General features: G+C 53.4%; 1 protein-coding gene across 4 annotated transcripts in view; it reads left to right on the forward strand.

The window, feature by feature from the left end:
* The first annotated feature begins 845 nt into the window (after nucleotides 1–845).
* PRCD (photoreceptor disc component) overlaps nucleotides 846–14,412 on the forward strand; it is an 18,379-nt gene continuing 4,812 nt past the window's right edge. Inside the window, exons 1-4 of one of the 4 annotated variants that reach the window (XM_017884913.1) lie at nucleotides 846–2,568; nucleotides 2,859–2,927; nucleotides 4,900–4,980; nucleotides 5,377–5,469. In XM_017884913.1, coding sequence (XP_017740402.1) covers nucleotides 2,495–2,568; nucleotides 2,859–2,927; nucleotides 4,900–4,921 — 165 coding nt within the window. In that variant the 5' untranslated portion in view covers nucleotides 846–2,494 and the 3' untranslated portion in view covers nucleotides 4,922–4,980; nucleotides 5,377–5,469. The remainder of the gene's footprint in view (nucleotides 2,569–2,858; nucleotides 2,928–4,899; nucleotides 4,981–5,376; nucleotides 5,470–14,412) is intronic. The other 3 variants (XM_017884914.1, XM_017884915.1, XM_017884916.1) reach the window with 3 other exon arrangements.

Consider the following 14,412-nt stretch of genomic DNA (forward strand, 5'->3'; position numbering starts at 1 on the left):
GCTGCGTGCGCGGGGGGCGGGCGAGGGGTAGAGCGCGGAGGGAGGGAGCGTGTGTCTGTGCGCGCCGGGGGTGTGTGTGTGTGTGCGTGCGTGTGTGCAGGGTATATGTGCGGGGGGCGGGGGACCGCCAGCGGGGGGGCGGGGATGTGGTCTGCTGGAAAATGTTTAAAAAAACAAATCCGCTCCAAACCCCCAGCCCCGTGTGGGTGAGCCAATGCCGGCAAGGTGAAGGCTGCGCGGGGTGGGGGCGACGCGACTGCCGCCCGCCCACCCGCAGGCCACGGCGGAGTTGCACCGCGGGGCGGGGCTCGGGTAGGTGTGGCCGGGGCGCTGGGGGTCCCCGGAGGAATGGGCGGTCACGCGGCGCTGGGCTGCGCGGGCCGCACAGGAGTGCGCCGGAGCGGGCGCGGGCTGGGAGCCCTGGATTCCGGGTCCCAATGCTTGCGGCGTCGCGCGTGTGCGCGTGCTGACCCTTCCCGCGGCGGGGAACTGACTTAAAGTCCAACACTCCTGAGCTTTCGCAGCGAGGCCGACCGCCAGCCCGCCCATGTGGGCGAATGCGAGCCCCTCCGGCGGCCGCCGCGGACCGAGCTGGGCTCCCCTCGCCCGGGCCTCTCCCCCAGCCCCCGAGCCAGCCGCTGGGGCCGCGGCGCCACTCCCACAGCTCTGGACGCCCAGGCTCTGAGCGGTTAGCACGGGGGTCTTCCCTCCTACCCGCCCACCGCCCCGGCTGTCGGAACTTGAGCGCACCTCCGACCTCGGGCGCCAGAGGCCTGCTCCCCCTTTCCTACTCCCCAGCACCTCCACGCCCTTGGTGCACGCAGGAGGCGGCGGCCGCCAGAAGTCCCCCGTGGCTTATGAATGACACGGACAGGCAAGAACCAGGCGCTGCCCTGAATTCTGGCCCAGCTGGTGGCGAAGGAAGTCCGGAGAGGCACCGGATAGGGCAGAGAGGACCTGGCGGTCGAAAAGTCTTGAGGAAGGCGCAGGCCGCTGGGGACACCTCAGCCAGCACCAAGGACCCGATTCTGGGCCTGGGGGAAGCAAATCCTTCCTCCTGGTGGGCCCTGTCCAGGGCAGTGTGAGATTGGGCCAGAGCTGGGGGAGAATCCCATGGTGCCTGCCCTGCAGCGGCTGCTCAGTCCTGGGGACAGCCTGAGGCCAGACAGGGCCTGGCAGTGTCAGGAAGAGATGTCAGTCAGGCTCCTGGTGACCCTTGTCCTCGCTCAAGACTTGATGTCCCATTGCCCCAGCATTGCTAAGGGTTGGCTCTGCGCTTTCGCTATGGTTCGTGTATTTATTCTTAAAATCTGACTTTAAGGTCTGGGGGAGGCAAGGAGAACTCACCCTGGCCAGCCTCAGCTGCAGCCTGGGCCCTTCCTGGGAGCTCAGCGTTCAGGTGCCTGGGGGACCTTGGGGCAGTGCCTCTGACACTGCTTCCCCCTTGTTGAGGGAAGGAAAATCTAATGCCTCCTGGGGGTCTTGGAGCGGGTGGAGGGGAGTGGGTGGGTTCAGATTCTCACATCACTCCCAGACCCGTGTCTCAGCATGGCCATGGCTGGCTCCATGCTCCACATACACACCCAACAGTTTCCCAAAGTTGGTGTGACCAAGTGGCTGCCCAACAGGTCCCCTTGGGATGTGGAAAGAAAATAGGAGAAATTTTATATCTCATCCTTTGCAAATGTAATGTAGTCGTATGGTGTAGGAATGAATCTGCATAGTAGTCTAGCCTATAATTTGTAAGTGGCTGCCCCTATCTATTTTGTGAATGCACACTTGAATCCTGCCTTTTACTGAAGAGGGTGTGTAGTCAGCAAAGTTTGGAGAGGATTGTCCAGAGGGTAAAACTGCCAGCCCTTCACTGTTGAGTCTCCCCTATCTCTCTGGCTTCATTCTCGAATATCCCTCCCCTTTCTTCCTCCTCTCCTGATGCTTCCACGGTGACATCATTGCTTCACCTCCACTCACCTTGCAGTTACTGGCAGATGCTCCATGCTTTCATGTCAGTAGCTTCGGCAGCATCTTCTGTCTGAGGGCTCCTCTGCCTTGCGCACTGCAAATTCAGATGCCCTTGCTCCTCTTTAAACCCTGCCCTGATGCCTGCAACTCTGAAAGTGCCCTGTAGGCGCCTTGAATAACTCCTGGGTCACTCTACTGCAGGCATTGTACTTGACAGCACATTTGTCTAGACTGGCAGCTCCTTGCAAGCAAGGCCCAGTCTCATCAGATCGACACTCTGAATACGTGCTCAATGCCACACTTCACGCCTTGACCCTACCGCTGGAGGGGAGAACCTGGGCCCAGTGAGCTTAATCAGTCCTCACAAGGTCACAGCCGGTGACCCACTAATCAGCTTGAGCCTCCTAATCCATCCCCAGCAGGAACCGCAGGACAGACAGCAGTGGCTCCTGAGAGCTGGCTGGGGCCATTTTGGCCCCTCGCCTGTGGCCTTCTGCAGACTTGGTCTGGGAGGGGATGGGGCAGCTGCGCCATGTGCACCACCCTTTTCCTGCTCAGCACCCTGGCCATGCTCTGGCGCCGCCGATTTGCCAACCGAGTCCAACCGTGAGAAACTGACCGGGCTATGGCTGGCAGTTGGTGGTGGTGGTGGGGAACCATGGGGCTGGGCTGCCACCAAGCTGAAGGTGGGCAGAGGCTACCTGGACCTTCAGGGGGGCTGGGAGGGCATTTTGAGGAACCCTTGAGAGCTCAGTCTCAGAGCAGGGGAACTTACAGCTTCAAAGGCTCTAGTTGCAGCCTCCAGTCCCATAGCCCAATACGGCCAGGACCTGTGGAGGGACAGGGAGGGACTGGGCACAGCCACAGCTCTTCCTGCCTACTCTTGCCTCCCACAGAGAGCCCAGCGACGTGGATGGGGCAGCTAGGGGCAGCAGCGTGGACGCGGACCCTCAGTCCTCAGGCAGGTAAGGCAGGAGTCTGGGCTGGGGGAGGGAGGGTGCTGCCAAGGAAGCTGCGGCTGTGCATGCCTGGGGGTGCACGTGTGTGCCTGTCTGCGCGCCTGTGCGTGCACCGTATCCTGGCCCTTGCCCTAGGCACCCTGCTCCCTGTCCACCTGGTGGGCAGGCTGGATGTCTGTTTTCTGCGACTGGGAATGGGAGCCCGCTCCTCTGGACCAAAGCCGCTGTTTTTCTATCTCCAGTAAGGGGCGGTCCCCCGGGGCACCTTCTGTCGGAAGGCACAGGGAAGTGGAGGGAGGGATGAGGCAGGAGTAGCTCTGTGTGGCTTTGCTCGCCTTTCCTTGCCCTTCCCCCTCCTCCTCCTCTGCCCCCGCCCCGCCTCGGCTCCGCTGCCTGAGCCTCTAGCAGGATTCGCTGTCCAGTCCCCAATAGAAGGCGCGGGAGGAGCATGACATCATCAGCATTGAGTGCCATTGGCTGGGTAGCCCCTGCGGGCAGGACGCTGTCTCCAGTGGCCAGAAAGTTAACTCTTCCCTAGGCTACAGCCATGTGGTCTTTAGGGGGTGAAGTTGGGGGAACTTCCAGACTTTTCCTTCCCTGGGTGCCCAGTGTCGTTTGATGATAGGGGCGCCTATCCCAACGAAACACTGGAAAAAATCAGCAAATCTTTATGAAGTTCCAGTGCATGAACGGTTCCTTCTGTGCCTATGGACTCACCTAGCATGGGAGACCTGTCTGAAGAGTGACTTTTTTGCTCCCAGTGAAACAAAGAGTAAAAAAGATCCGATGACATCTTTGGGTCAGGGCCCACTGGTAGGAGGGTGTCTCCACACAGGGAGGACTCAGGTGGCGGGTACTGTGACCATCCATGTCTGAGTGGGGACCTGCCAGCCATGTGTCCCTTAGATATGCGGAAACTGGCAACTGAGAGAACTTCAGTCTTTCTGTCTCCTGTCATCTGAGTCCTGGGATTCTGAGTCCTGAGATTCTGATGATCAGAAGGCCCAATGGGAAGCCCTGGGCCTGTACAGGAAACGGCGGCATTTCTGCGACACCTCAACTCGATAGGCCAGCTGGGATCATCATAATAGAGCCTGATTGATATCACTAGTTAAATCAGCTAAAATGACCACCCCTGGGCCTCCCCTGATAGGAGGCCCTCAAATGCTAAGTGGACCACGCTATTGAACCCAGGTCTCGAGTTGGGCAGGGATAATTTAAATCCTGGCTTCCCTCTTACTAATGGAAAGACTATGGGGAAATTTACAAAACAATCTGTTTATTTATATGTAAACTAAGATTAATAACAGAGTGGTTGCGAGGTTTTGGTGAGGGTGCAGAGTGATTGCTCCATAAATGCTAACAGCTGTCTGTTTCATGCTCGGGACCTGTGCTTTAGTTTTCTCCAGAGGTTTCTTATATATTAAGTCACTCGGAAGGCTCAGTGACCCCGGAGGATTGGCAGGACATGTAGTTTTAATCTTTGGTTAATGGTTGTGGAAACGGAGGGACAGGGAGATTTGGGTGGCTTGCTCCCGATCATCTGTCTCATTTTTGGTTAATGCGGGACGTTCAGGCCCCTGACTTCCAGGCAAGGTCTCTTCTACATGAAATGGACCTGGACCTCCTGGCAGGAGAGAAAAGGCCAAATCTGAGGACCATCTGGCCAGGCCAGGCCTGGCGTGACTTAGCCAGAAGGAAGCAGTTGCCTATTAACTCCCTGGGACCCAGTTAACTGGAAAAATTGGTCTGACATCGAGGAACCACCTGCCGATGGTGGCTGCCGTGGAGGGCTGGCGGTGGGGGTGACATTTCTACTCTCCAGTCACACTGTCCTAAATGCCAACTGATTCCTTAGGTGGTCCTGCCCCTGAATATTGGGGTGAATTGATAGGGATGGGAGGAGGAGGAAGAGGAGAGTCAGAAACATGGGAAGATCGTGCCCTTCAATTCTGACCCAGTGCTTTCCTCTGTTTAGGGAGAAAGGACCTCTGAAGTAAGCCCTCACCTCTGCAGGTGGGGCTCAGGCCCAGAGACTGAGACCAGCTGGCCCAGGCAGGTAGGGCAGGGCTGGGAGCTGGGGAGGGCAGAGGGCAAGGCTGGGGACAGGCAGGAAGAAATAGGCAAGGCCCGGCCATGTGGGAGGATAGCAGGCAGTGTTCAGCTCTTGTGGTCACTGATGGAGGTTCAAAGTAGGCAGATGGACTTGTGCCTTTGGCTGCTACCTTGAGCCTGTTGTGTTCCAGGCCATGGGGCAAGGGTTAGTTTGAAGAGAACCAGGTGTGGTTTGACCATATTTTCTAGGCTTGGGGATGGCGAGGTGGTCGTGCTGGGGCATGAAGGCAGTGTCGGAGGACGTCCAAGGGAGAGGCGGTGTTCTGGGACATCCACTCTGAAATGCAAGTCCCATCCCCAGGTGTGGGAGAAGTGCTGATCTGTTCTGGTTTTGTTTCAGCTCAGGTCCTGGTTCGTCTCCTAGCCCAGGAGGATGCTGTGGGAGACGGAGTAGCAGCAAGAGGGAGAATGGGGGGAAGCAGCACTAGAGAAGGTAGATACCAGTCTCCCCTTCCCCCAGGCCCTGGGTATGGGCTCCTGAGCAGGACCTGGCCGGGCCTGGCAGAAAGAGCAGATGTGCTCACTGTTCTCGGACGGGCTTCCTTCCCTCTGAGTTCCTGAGGCTTCTTTGAGGGACTGCTAAGCCTGAGAAAACCTAGGATGAGGGACTTGCTGGGTCCACCAGGCTGATTCCAGGGCAGCCAGCAGCCCAGGCAAGAGGTAGGAATAAATAAGGAGTGAGGAGACCCCAGGAGCAAGGGACAGCTGATAGCTCACGTTTACTGAGCAAGGGCTTCCATTCATTCTGTAATTTAATCCTCAGTCACCCACAGAGCCTGGTAATGTTATTATCCACAATTTCTAAATGGGAAAACACAGAGAGAGGTTAAATCATTTGCCCAACGTCACCTAGCTAGGAAGTGAAGGCTCCCAGGCTCACACTGGAGCTGCAGGGCCCACGCTCCTACCCACCATGGCAGGCGGCCTCAACCTGGAACCCAACACAGTTTGCAGGGGTTGGGAGTGGTTTGCTGGCCTGGCTGACTGCCTGTCAGCCCAGGAGCTATTCTGTTAAGCCTCCGCTTGTGGTCCGAGGTGCTGGTGTCAGTTTGCCACAGCGGCACTTGCTTCTGTGTCATTTGCCTTTCCCCAGTTCCCAGAGCTCATCCTGTCACTGGCTGCTCTGCTGAAATTATCAATAAGAAATGCCAGTTGGATCTGTGACATGTCTGCCTGCAGCTGGATGGGAGCAACTGACAGCTTGTCCTCCGAATGTATTTTCTGTATGTGCACGAGCGCATGTGTTCCAAACGGGCAGTAGCGTGTGGGAAGGAAAAAGCCTGACACTTGTTTTTGTCAATTTGCTGATGCTCAGTCCCGGCGGCTGCCTTCTTTGCCCCCAGCTGCTCTGCCATTTCTCTTTTTCCAATCCTGCGCGATCCTGAGCAGAGATAAAAGCAGATTTCCGCTTCTGCTCCCAGATCCAGGCGCAGACCCTGCAGGCAGCTGCTCCCGACGTCTCACAGCTATTAGTCTTCAAAAGCCCCCCGTGCCTCTGTGCACACACGTCTCTCCTCCCCAGCCAGCCCCCCTCCCAGTCCAGTGGCGTTGTCTCTGCCTGGCTGGCCCTTGCCCTTGACTTCCAGGCAGTAGGAGATGGAGTTCTCTAGACAGCAGCACCTCAGCCGCCGCTCCGCCTCTGAAGGGAGGGAAGGGAAAGGGTGAGGGTTGCCACAGAGGAGAGGGAACCGCTGGGGAGGTGCTCAGGGTGGGGGAGGAGGTGTACCCCGCTGGGGAGGGGCTGCTGGTACCTCGGGGAGCCTGGCTGGGATGTGTGCGAAGGCAGTTCTGTGGGAGCCTCTCAAAGTAGGGCAGGCAGGAGGCAGGGGGAAAGTCACACTAGGGAAGGAGCCTGCAGAGGCAAAGCCACAGCGCCAGCCTGACCCAGGCCGTGAGCCGGTGACCGTCTGTCTCAGCTCCTGTCAGCCTGTCCCTCTCTTTGGAGGCATCGGCCTTCCCGGTGACAGGCCTGTCAGGCTGAGGGCCAGAGGGTACTGTTCCTGGGACCCAGTCTGTGTTCCCCGATCCAATCTGCATTTATTCTCTACTCTATTTGCCATGTTCCTGTCACCTCATCCTTGCTGCCATTTCCAAGTTGCCCATCTCCTTCCACTGGTGTGAGGAATTGTCAGGCCAAGGTCATGGAGCTGGCTCATGGCCCAGATGCACTTCCCCAGGGCAGTGCCCCTCCACAGCCCTGTTCCAAGAACCTGCACCGTGGCAGCTCCAGGGATCCCATCCAGATGAAGGGCGGGAAAGAGGGAGGAAGGGGCTGCTGGTGGCCGGAGGGGCTGGAGTTGCCTGGGCTTGGAGGTTGCCTGGGCAGATGGGGTGCCATGTGGGCTGGGTGGGGGGGCTGTCTCCCCCAGGGAGCAGGCTGGCTTTGGTGGGAGCAGATTGTGTTTACACCTTCCCCGCACACCCAGCCCACGCTCGCCTCTTATTCCCGGGGCCTCTCCCACCCCTGGGCTCTCTGCGCAATCTGTACATTTGCAGCTCCTGCTGCAGAAAGTTGCCTCTCTCAGCCTTGAGCTCCCCACAGAAGGCTCCTGGGACCTGGGTGCCCCTTCCTCGGTCCACTGGCTCCCATCACAGGGGTTAGTGTGAAGCTCAGGGCAAGGGTGGACCTCCAAATGGGGAAATTGCTTAAATCCTGACTATGACACTGTCCCTACAGAGGCTGAGTCCTTTTTCTTCCCTTTCCTTGCAAAGAGCCGTTGCTTGGGAATGGGAGCAGGCGTGCTCAGCGGCTTGGGAGAGGGCAAATAAAGGGCAACTACAGAGGGAGAGCTGAGGCAAAGGGTGGGGTCCCTTCTGGTCCAGGGTGCTGGCTACTGTGCAATAACAGAGTCCAAGAGCAAGGTGTCCAGAGTCAGAGCTCCTGGGTGTGAACCTTGTTCCACCAGGACATCCTACCTCTGTGGCCTGGGTTTCTGAACACCTCTGTGCCTCAGTTTCTTTAGCTGTAGGATGCAGATCCTACTGGTATCTGTGTCTTAGAGTTGTTGTAAGGGTTGATTAGATAACGCGTGGAAGATGTTTAGCACATTGGGTAAGTGTCCCATATATGTGAGCTGGCACAATCCGGTTTGAACTGTAAATTACTGAACAGTGGTAGATTCAGGATGGCTAGAGTTCCTCACATCCTCACTCTGTGATCCTTCCTGCTGTCTCTCCACATATACAGAGCTGGGCGACCAGTAGTTCTGCAACAGATTAGAGGATGGCAGAGGGTGGCATTGCTGGGGTGGGGAAGCCCCCTGTAAGCCTGTATGGAGAAGACCACCTCTACCTCTCTGTGCCCAGAACCATGTCCCAATCTCCAGTGGGGCCTCGACCTGGACACTGCCACTCCCAGCTGGCTCTGCTTCTGGAATGAACCTTAGCTCCTTGACAAGATGGGAGGCGCTGCCCTGCCGTGGTGCCTTCCTCCGTGTGAATGCTAATCTCTCTGCTGGGGGAGCCTGAGTGACAGGGAAAGGCTGCTTGGAGCTGCAGGGCGGCTGAGGGCAGCAGCCAGGAGCAGGGAGGTGCTGCTCCTGCGACTGAGGCTCAGGGTGGCTGCCAGTCTCTCCTGGAGACTGGAGCATGACCAGGGAACTAATGAGGTGGCGGGGGTGTGGTGGGAGCGAGGGAAGTAGCCACCACAGCTGTGGCTGTCCACTGTCACCCTGGGGTGTAGATGTCACCCTGGGGAGTACCCACCCACTCCAAGTGTGCGCTTGTGTGTGTGTGTGGTTGTGTGTGTGTGGGGTGCGCAGACAGTCCTGGGCAAGGGCAAACAGCAGAGGTGCTGGGCCAAGACTAGATGGGTAGGGCACGGTGCCTGCTCTGAGACAGGCACGATGGCGAGAGAGCAAACCCTGCTGGTTCCTCAGGCTCCTGTAGCCCCTCTGCTGTTAGGAAGAAGCCCAAGACCTAGAGCTAGAAGATAATGCTTCTTTGTGAACCTCAGAAGAACATCAAAGTGGTTCGCACGGAAGCTTATGTTAATATAATGATGATACTAACCATATGATTAATAACCACTAACATGCATTAGGCGCTTACTATGTGCTATGCACCGTGCCAGCTGCTGTATTTTACCCACTATTTCATTTATGCGACAGGAACAGTTATCATTTATCCAATAAGGAAAGTGAGGTTCACCGAACTTGCTTAAGGTCACTCATAGCTGGCAGCGAAGCCAGGACCTAAGCCTGGGAAATTTGATGCCAAAGCTTGGGATAGAGGGAGCCGAGTCTCGAGTTGGGGGCCGTGAGAAAATTCTGGTTGTGACCTGTCTACAAGGCACAAGGAATGGAGCTGTGGGCCTGCCTGCGCTGCCTTTGCAGGTGGGCTGGTGTTGGCCAGGGTCATCACCACTGTTCTGTCTTCAGGAACTCACATTCAAGGGCACACCAGACTCTGGGCCCTGAGAGGCTGCTTCTTGCCTGCCAGGTGAGGGGGAGAGGACAGCTGCCCCTTTAGGATCCCCCAGTCTTCCACAGGGAGGACGTGGTGGCCCCTGGCAGGGATGACAGACAGCGAGGTCATCACCCATACTCACTGCCACTGCCACTGCCACTCTGTTGCCTCCTTCAGCCAGGGGCAGGGCCCTGGGGAGAGGACAGGACGGTAGCTAGCAGCCCATCTGGAGACGGGAGCCTGGTGAGGAAGGCTGTTTTGATTTGTTTTTGCAGGGGGAGGGTGCAGGGCATGGAGACCAAGGAGGTGGCTCTGAGGGGGATCCGCTGACAGCTGGCAGCCAGTCCTTGTGCCTAAGGAGCACAGACCCTCTCTGTGGGACACATGTGCCCCCTAGTGGGGATTACAACTGTAGTGGGGGGCTGAGAAAATTTTTAAAAATTTACTGACAGACTCAGCCTGTGAGCCTGGGTAGGAGAGGCCAATCCTATCCCTATGTGAACACACACACACATTCACACATACACACACATTCACACACAGAGACACATACATTCACACACACAAACACACTGACACACAGAGACACATACATTCACACACACACGTGCACATACACATATACAAAATACACATACACACAAGACACCACACAAGAGACACACACATCACACACAACATACACAGACATACACATATTACATATCACACACATACATATACACACAGACATAGCACAGACACACTAACACACACTTCACACATAGACATAATGCATACACATACACATTCACACACACACATTCACAGACACACAGCACCATTCTACATACACAAGACATATACTATACATTCACATACATACAACAATACACACAGACATACACACACAGACACACCACAACAACAGAATACAAATGCATACGCAACACAGCACACATTCACATACAGACATACACACATGTGCACACACATACAACATTCACACACATACAGACATATACACATATAGACACGAACTACGCGATACACACACAAACACACATAACACGATACACATAAACACATACATATGCACACAGACACACAGAGAAACATACACATACACAAACATACACACACACAATATCATATGCAGAGGCAGAAGCCATTTGAACTAAGCATTAAAAGAAATTAATGTGTTAATTTGGTCATTTATTTAACAAGTGTGTCCTGGGAACCTGCAATGTGCAAACCCTGTGTCAGGTGTCAGGAGTGACACTCAAGGAGAGACAGACCGTGCCCTGCCAGCTGGTCCTATAGGAAGGCCCCAGCCTAGGTGGCCCAGTTCTGCCAGCCCAACCCTGCCTGTTCTTGTGAACTTTCGTTCTCTGAACCTTGGTTTCCTCATTTGATAAATATTTGTCAAGCCCAGGTGGGCTGGAGTGAAGACGTAAAAGACTAATGATCTGCTCAGGAAAAGAGCTGTTTAGTAAAATGAAGGGGATGGACCAGAAGCTCTCTGGGAGCCCCACTGACTTTCCCAATCAAAAGCAACTATAATGAACTGTGTCTGGAGGTGCTGTGTGCCAGGGACTGTGGATCCGGAAACGGATTAAGACCTGCCACAAACAACTAGAAAACTGGGCAAGATATAAGAAACAGACACTTGACAACAGGCAGCACACAGGACAGTGACCCCATGACTGCCTCAGCTTCTGCCTGGAGACAGTTCCCTGACTGTGCCTTGGGGAGGGGAAACCCAAGTGGACCACAGTGGCTTTGCTAAGGTGAGGAGGAGACAGAATCAGAGGTCAAGACAGTGTGAGATTCGTAAGGATATACACACAGATCAATGGAATCCAAAAACAGATGCAGCAAAGATAATCCAATGGAGAAAGAAAGGTCCTTTCAACAGGATACAAAAAGCACTAACCAGAAAAGAAAATCAATACACTGGACTTTATCAAAATTAAACCTCTGCTCTTGGAAACACCAGGAATAAATATTTGCCAAACAAAAATCTGAGAAAGGACTTGTATCCGCAATACATAAAGCACTTTTTGTTTTTTGTTTTTTGAGACGGAGTCTTGCTCTGTCGCCCAGGCTGGAGTGCAGTGGCTGGATCTCGGCTCACTGCAAGCTCCGCCTCCCGAGTTTACACCATTCTCCTGCCTCAGCCTCCTGAATAGCTGGGACTACAGGCGCTCGCCGCCACGCCCGGCTAATTTTTTGTATTTTTAGTAGAGACGGGGTTTCACCATGTTAGCCAAGATGGTCTCGATCTCCCGACCTCGTGATCCGCCTGTCTCGGCCTCCCAAAGTGCTGGGATTACAGGCTTGAGCCACCGCGCCCGGCCCATAAAGCACTTTTACAATTCGATAATAAGACAGCCTAATAAAAAACGGGCAAAGGTTTTAATAGACACTACAACAAAAAATATACATACAGCTAAAATACATAGAAAGATGTTCAACATGCGGCTGAGGGCGGTGGCTCACGCCTGTAATACCAGCACTTTGGGAAAGAAAGATGTTCCACATGCAAATTAAAAGCCCAATGACATACCACTACCTGCCCACCAGAGTGGCTAAAGCTGAAGGCTGACCATAGTAAGTACTGTCCAAGATGTGACCCTGTCATACACGGCTGGGGACTGGTGAAGTGTTACAAGCACTTAGGAAACTAGCAGGGCGGTTTCTTATAAAGTTATCCCAGAGGAATGAAAACTTACATCCACAAAAAAGACTGCAGAGATGTTCATGGCAGCTTTATTAGTAATAGCTACAAACTGGAAACAATGCAAATATCCCTCAACATGGGAATAAACACACTGAGATATATTAAGATTGAATAATACTTAGCAATGAAAAGGAAATGAACTGCTGATGCCAACGACATGGGTAAACTGAGAGAAGCCAGACACAAAAGAGCAGCTACTGTGTGATGATGACATGTGCATGGAATTCTAGAACAGGCAGAACCCGACTGTTAGTGACAGAAGGCATCAGTGGTTGACTGGGGCTGGGGTTAGATATCGTGGGGGTTGACTGCAAGGGTAAGAAGTTTTATTTTGTTTTTGGGACGGAGTCTCACTTTGTCGACCAGGCTGGAGTACAGTGGTGCAATCTCAACTCACTGCAACCTTCGCCTCCTCAGTAGCAGGGATTATTGGCATGCACCACCACGCCCAGCTAATTTTTGTATTTTTAGTTGAGACAGGGTTTCATCATATTGGCCAGGCTGGTCTTGAACTCCTGACCTCAAGTGATCCGCCCGCCACTCGGCCTCCCAAAGTGCTAGGATTACAGGCATGAACCACTGTGCCCAGCCTAGGTTTTTTGTTGTTGTTGTTGTTGTTTTTGAGATGGAGTTTTGCTCTTGTCACCTAGGCTGGAGTGCAATGGTGCAATCTTGGCTCACTGCAACCTCACCTCCTGGGTTCAAGCAATTCTCCTGCCTCAGCCTCCTAAGTAGCTGGGATTACAGGTGCCCACCACCATGCCTGGCTAATTTTTTGTATTTTTAGTAGAGACGGGGTTTCACCATGTTGGCCAGGCTGGTCTCGGACTCCTGACCTCAGGTGATCCACCGGCCTCGGCCTCCCGAAGTGCTGCACCTCACCTAAGAAGGTGCTTTTGAGGTGACAAAAATGTTCTAAATCCTAACTGGGATTGTGGTTACATGGGTCTATACACTTACTGGACTACTGAACCATACATTGTGAATGGTTATACTGTATTGTATGTAAGTTACACCAGAATAAAGATGATTTAGAGTTAGAAACAAAACAAGAATGAAGATTGATGCTTGTTTTACTCATCATCTAGCAGAAAAGCCAGACATGCAAACAAATCATCATCAGACAGTGGGATGAGTGTTCAAAGTATGCTGAAATAACACGAACTCCCATTTATCAAGTGCTTACCTTGTGCCAGGCGCTGTGCTAAGTGCTCCGAAGCACTGACCTAACGAAGTCCCGTGATGTTTGGATGATGCTCCTCCTCCTCCTCATTTTACAGATGAGAAAATAAGACTCAGAGAGAAGTGAGGTGACTTTTGCCAAGGTTACTCAGTTAGAATCAGTAGAGCTGGGACTTTCTTCCAGGTCGTCCTGGGTTGCAGACAATGTGCTAATCCACCTGCCACCAGGAAGGTGCCACGAGGAAACAGCTCGGGAATTGTTGCAGCATCTCAGTCAAAACTTCGCAGAGGAGGTATTTAAGTAGAAGCTGGAATTTGCTGAGCAGAGAAGAGAATGCAGCGAAGGGACTTTCAAGGCAACAGGAACAAACAGCACCACAAGCAAAGGTTATGCAACAGCTGTGAGAAGGCAAGGTTTCTGGGCATGGAGAGACATGCCCAGGAAATAACAGAAGAGATCCATGGAACATTATATCGTCTACAAATTCATTTATTTTTATTTTTAAAAAATCAATTTTGAGTAATACTCTAGAGGCAGTGGCTCTGCCAAGCAGGGAAGTCAAATGCATTGCTTTTCTTCCTGGACACTGTTTGGCAAGCACAGACAATCCACAACTCCAACGCCATCTATTCTCAATGCATAGGGTCTGTGTATATTTCTCCTCCTCCAGAAAATTAAAGCTAGGTGAAACTTTAAAGCATTGATCCCAGGTTTTGTTTTTTATTTTTATATTTTTACTTTTCTTCCATCTGCCTGGTCATCTGCATGGTCCCAGATTTCTGAACAGGATTTGCAACACTGTTTCATGGTCGTAAGAACTCTCAGGAAAAAAATCCTCTATGTTTTCATGACAGGTTTTCTAGGTGGGTGAATTAAAGTCTCCGGAGTTAAGCAAAAATGTTCCACTGTCATAGTGTAATTTCTTAAGGCAACACGGCATGGTGGCTGAGACCATGAGTTTTTAGCTGGATTGTTTGAGTTCAGATCTCAGTGCTTCACTTATGAATTCCTTTAACCTTTCTGCACCTTGACTTCCTCAGCTGCGAAATGAGAAGGATGAGAAG

This window comes from Rhinopithecus bieti, unplaced genomic scaffold, assembly GCF_001698545.2.
Source record: "Rhinopithecus bieti isolate Rb0 unplaced genomic scaffold, ASM169854v2 scaffold_13400, whole genome shotgun sequence".
Lineage (NCBI taxonomy): Eukaryota > Metazoa > Chordata > Mammalia > Primates > Cercopithecidae > Rhinopithecus > Rhinopithecus bieti.